The 5875-nt window shown below is 37.0% G+C and overlaps 1 protein-coding gene across 1 annotated transcript; it reads right to left on the bottom strand.

Moving 5' to 3' along the window:
• Positions 1 to 1446: 1446 nt before the first annotated feature.
• LOC118325587 (GTPase IMAP family member 8-like) lies at positions 1447 to 5564 on the bottom strand. The gene is made up of 2 exons (XM_035658305.1): positions 5546 to 5564; positions 1447 to 4443 (listed from the first exon to the last, which is right to left on the bottom strand). Exons 1-2 carry the CDS (start codon positions 5562 to 5564, stop codon positions 1550 to 1552), a joined length of 2913 nt encoding a protein of 970 aa, XP_035514198.1. The 3' UTR covers positions 1447 to 1549.
• Between the last annotated feature and the right edge of the window lie 311 nt (positions 5565 to 5875).

Genomic DNA, 5875 nt, shown 5'->3' with positions numbered 1-5875 from the left:
CAGTTAAACAATACAAATTCAAATTATGCAATTCAAATTCAGGTTTTTAATGCAATTATTCAAGTTGGGCAATTCAGATTCAGCTCTAAATGATTAAAATTCAGTTTCTACTGACACAAATATCAGCCCATACAATTCTTCCACACTGAGCTAGAGTTTGCCATATTTATTTATTTATTAATTTATTTTAAATGTTGAATATGGTTTAAAACACCAATCCTCAAATTAGAAATTGATTTTAGAAGTTTTGTCTAGCATCAGACCAGCACATTGTAGACCATTGTTTCATGAATATAGTTTTTGATGACACTATGTTTCCAGCCCAGTGACATAATATACACAAAACTGCTGCTAGTCTTGCTTGGTGAGCTTGTTATTGACAAGAGTGGAGAGGATGTAGGGAACCAGATTTTTGCCCCTACATCCTGTTGGCTTGTGTTGAGAAATTAGGAATGCACCAGATCAGTGGCGTTGATAATACGTTTTTTTTTGCAAGCATTCACTAGTTCTGAGGGTACTGAGATAAAGTCAAGTGGTGGGGGATATTTATTAAGAATATGCTGCTTTTCTCTAAACAGTCACATTATATTGAAGTCATTTCTACTGTAGGTCTACGTAGCTTTTTTTCAAAACATGTCCAAGTATATAAGCAATCATACAGAACAGTCACCTTTTCATTTGAATTTAATTTTGAATTATTTTTTTTAATATAATCTTTATGTTTCAAGATGGCTATCTCCGTAAAGACAGTTCTATCATAGTAGTCCTCATTGAACATGCATCAGCTATACAGGGAAAAAAGTTACACCAAAATGTAGTAATTCATACACTTTATTCATCTATATAATTTTTTAAAATAGAATAAAATGTAAATTAACGAAAAACAAGAGAATATATATGCAGATTGTGCGGAGAAACATTCTAAATTAAGTCATTTTACTTTACATAAAATATGATAAATACAATGTTATTAATGTTAATGAGATGAGATAAACATTTACTTGTAAATCAAAAATATGATTGATTGATTATATTGTTTATACATGAATTTATTTGCTTCTGTCATGGGGTTTCACTATTTTACACTTAGATACATGCTGTAATATTGCTTAACAGTGTGTTAAAATAAAAATATAACTTGAATGTAGTAAAATAGTTAAATCTCAGTCTACAGAGTTTGTCTGACTTCAAAAGAGAGACAATATAGGGAGGTTTTGATTACTAACATGCTGTCTGTTACACACATACATTGAACTTTACAGCTAATGAAAATGCACAAAGTTGAACTAAATCAGCTATTATAAAAAATTTAAGTTATGGAAGTTACGTGCTAAAGTACAGTGGTCATTAGGAGAATTTCCAACTGTTCACAAACATTATCTATCATATTGTTATACATCAGGCACTGGTTATATAAAGTAGTGGTATTTGAACACCTTGATATAAGTCAACTATACAGTACATACCAAGTCATTAAAAAAAAACAAATCATATTACAATCACAAGTTCATAGTTTTGCAGCTAAAACTATGCCAAAAAATTAAACGTCTCATAAAATGCAACAGGCCTTTGTGGCTTTTTTCATATGTTCCTGTATCCAGTGATTTTTTTCCTCCTCATGTGTTTTCATTAGCTCATTGATTTCTTCGTTCGCATCTTCTTTGTTGTCTAATTGTGCCAATTTTAGCCTCATTTCTTGTTCTTGTTTTTTCTTCAATTTCTCAAAGTCCCTTTGGTATGCTTTATTTCTGCTCAGATGTTCTATTATCCAGTCATTTTGTTTTTGTTGCCTCTGCTTCATATCCTCCGTTTCCTTAATATACCTTTCCATCTCATCTGAAACGTCATTGGTATATATGTCTACGAATTCATTGCATTCTTCTGCTTGTCTTCTGGCCTCTTCTTCATTTTTCCTCCTTATTTCCTCCAGTTCCTTCTTAAGGTTTTCTTGTTCTTCTTTCCATTGTTTTTCCTCCTGTTCTCTTCTGAGTCTATCTTCTTTTCTTTGGTTTTCGTATCTTTCAAATTCTTGTTGATATTCTTCCTGGAGCTTCTGAAGTCTGGTTTGCTCCTCCTCTCGTCTCTGTTGATCTTCTCGATATCGTTTCTCCCACCATTCCTTTCTTTCCTGCTCCCAAGCCTCTCGTTCTTTTTTAATGTCTTCTCTACTTTGTTTTAATAAAATGCTGTCAGCAGTTGACCTTTTTTCTATTCCATATTTAAATTTTTTGTCCACATTTTCAAGTTTTTGTTCCCACTCGTGTCGTTTCAATTCCTCCTGCCTTTTCTTGTTTTTTTTCTCTTCTTCTCTCTTTTCTTTTTCTCTCTTCATCTTTTCTTTTTCCTTCTCTATGCGTCCCTTTTCTTTAACTAGGTTGGCTGTCTCGTCTCGTTCAAATTTGGTTATTAAGTCTGTCAATTTTTCTTTCTTTTGCACTTGATGTTTTCTTTCAAGCTCCTTCTGCTCCCTCTGTATCTCTGGTTCTTTCCCCTTCATGATATTTTCTGTTTTCTTCTGTATGGCTGCCTCTGCCTCTCTGAACATCTCTGAGGTGTAGTAGCCAGTGCCATTTTTCCTCACCATTGACTCAACCTGGGTCAGCAGCTGACTCACTTGAGAACGATTCTTCTGATCATTGTTATTGAAGACCTGGTATCTTCCTCCACATTCAGTTGTCAATTGTTTGACAAAGCCATCTGTGTCTTCTTCTATGTAACTGTCAATACTCACTTGTTTAAGGTCATCTCCTCTGGTGAATATTACAATGATGAAGTCTTCTGACTTCTTGCCAAAAAATGTCTTGAGAAGCTCCACGGTGTCTTTTTCCTCCTGTGTAAAGCGTCCGATCTGCAGCACTAGTAAGAACGCATGAGGTCCAGGAGCTAACAAGCTGATGCATTTCATAAGCTCCTGTTGAACTTCCTTGCTGGACAGAGCTGTGTCGAACAAGCCGGGAGTGTCGACCACAACCACAGACTGCCCATCAATATCTGCCGCTTCTTTTTGGCAACGTCTAGTCACTGATTTTTGACAAGCTTTAGAACTGAAACATTCTCTGCCCAAAATAGTGTTTCCAGTGGCACTCTTTCCACAACCAGTCTTCCCAATGAGCACCATCCTGAGACACTGTCTGCTCTGCACCACCCTGAGACACTGTCTGCTCTGCACCATCCTGACAGGCTGTCTACTTGGCTCCATCCTGACAGACTGTCTGTTTTGCATCATCCTGTGAAAGTCTTTATTCTGATACCCTTCCTTCTCAATGAAAGAGGCATGTCTTGTAAGACGTGTTGGGATTCGAGGCTTAGGAAACATATCTCTTGTGAAGCCTCTGCATCCCACAACTCTCATCTTTTCCACAGTATGTAACACCTCAGAGACTTTCTGCTTGTCCTTGATGTTAAAGACAACATATCGTCCACCACAGCTCTGCAAGAGCTGCTGGATGTCTCTGTTTTCCTGTAGAAACCTCACTACCACGGAAAAGTTAGGATTTGCCTCTGCAGTAAACAGAATCATGATGAAATCATTAACTCTAGAGCTGAGTGTGTTACGGATGGTCTCTATCTCTTTCTTGTCTTCCTCACTTGGGGGATCTAAAGGTAGTACCAGGACAAAGGCATGGACACCCTCGGGATCACAGAGAGAGATGCATTTGGATGATTCCCTCATTGCTGTCTCCCCAGGTTTTCCATGCAAGGTAGGCAGCTTCACCAGGGAAACCCTCCATCCACACACTTCTTCCTCATTTTTAACACACTCTGATGGGTCAGCAGGTGGACCAAACTTTCTTACTCCCAGAATGGAATTAGCTGCTGAATTCTTCAAGGCTCCATGTCTCCCGCACAATACCAAGTTTAGACGGGGTTTTGGACTTTCAGATGCTACAATGGGCTCAGTCTCTTCAGTAAAGGTTAAATGCTGTCCCCTGTTTTCACTCACTATGTTTTCCATTTTTTTCATCAATTCTTGGAAATCATAGTCAGGAAAATATTGTTCTTCCAAATTGATTCTGTGCTGTCTTTGTTTGCAGTCTTGGATGAGTTGGTTCACTGAGGAATTCCCCCCTCTGTCATTTTGTGTTATGATGACCATCAAGCATTTAAAAGCATCTTTTCCAAAGAGGCTCATGATGAACTGAAATTTTTGTCTGTCTTGTTCATTGAAATCAGAGGGCTTTACTAAGAGCAGCAGAACATTTGGTCCAGGCGGGCATTGGGCCACACACTTCTTTATCTCGTATTTCACTTGATTCACAGGCAGGCTGAAGACATCTGGTGTTTTCACTACTGTAAAGGGTTTTTTTCTCCAATCTTTGTGGAAATGCGCAAATTGCTTGGACATACTTTGATGAGAACATTCTTCTCTTCCAGTGATGATGTTCCTTAATGTTATCTGTTCTTCCTTACTTTTTCCAAACATCACAACCCTGAGTTCAGATACTGTAAAACAAGAGAGGAAAGAGGCAAATAATTAACAAATTTCCAAAATTGCATAAAGGATGAGTGGACAAATCTGTGAATGGATACACAAATCTGTGAATGCAGACATATTAATGGCTGAAAAGCCCAAGTATTTGCTCCAAGAGCGGTAAATACAGACAGTTAATCAGTTACAGTTCAGGGGGCATTAAGGCCTCTCAGTGGACTTTTACAAGAGACTTCTGCTACCCTTCTGCCGTTTCAGAGATCTGCAAATGCGTCTGGCTATTTGTGTGTGCCACTGCCTCATTAGCCACGCCCACTTCTGTCTAACGAAAGCCTTGAGGGCATAAGTAACTTATAGTAGAAACAAAATGAACACAGGGACAAAACTGTCTCTGAGACCAGCAGAGGCAGTTTGACAACAGGGAGTATAGTACCAAGGTTATTTACAGCAAGGTTATGAATAAAGTTTAACGTTGTGTTTTGTAATCAGTGAGGCCCCGCTCCCAGAAACACAATTTTTTGCCATTTGATCGTTCTTCCAACCTAATTCTCGAAAAAGACGGTAAAAAACGTTTTTTTTTGCAGTCAAAACTGACGTGTAAAAAGAAAATTCTGAAGCCTGACTGATGACTTTTCTGTATTTCGAGCTCTTGGAACAAACACTTTTTACCCATTAATATGTATATCTGCATTTGCAGATTTGTCTACAAATTTATAGATTTATGTACACATTTACAGATTTGTAGATATTTTTTTTTATATATTTACACGCACAGATTCTGAACACATATTTGCAGATTCTGAACACATACTCACAAATCTCAGTAGGTATTTACAGATTATTTTACACATTTACAAATCTGATTACACACACACGGATTGAGATACAGTTACACAACTCTCCACTTACATTTGTAAATAGTTTTAGTTTTAGTTTTTGTTATTCTTGAGATTATACAATATTTTAGTTTCTTATCAATTATAAGATCAACCTGGATACCTCTGAAGCTGAAAAGAGCTGCCTGCTGGAAACAGGGCTTACTCTGTAGCACTTCAGAATTGATAGTTAGTTAATTGCAACTCTATGAGTCCCACCTCATGATCTTATTAGACTTACCGAAAGCTGATGACGCCATCTTATGTTAGGGAAATTCCAGTTAAGAAGCTGAAGCTGGTGTCTGTTTTGTTTAAAGAAACAAGGCAAAATTAATTAAGTTAAATAAATAAATTACTACTAAAATCCCCTCCCCCGGGGATCAATAAAGTATTTCTGATTCTGAGGTAAATAAATACCACAATTCAAGCACTGCATTTTCCATAAACAATGTTCTGGTTACTCTAGATGATTCACAACCTTGTGGACAGTGTTCAATACCTACTAGATATCTAAATATACTAGCTCAAAGCTTTGATTAGTTTTTTTTATGTATAATAGTGACTAATATTG

Source organism: Morone saxatilis, unplaced genomic scaffold (assembly GCF_004916995.1).
Source record: "Morone saxatilis isolate NCDOM2014 unplaced genomic scaffold, NCSU_SB_2.0 Contig16, whole genome shotgun sequence".
NCBI lineage: Eukaryota > Metazoa > Chordata > Actinopteri > Moronidae > Morone > Morone saxatilis.
This window is presented reverse-complemented; position numbering and strand designations above follow the sequence as displayed.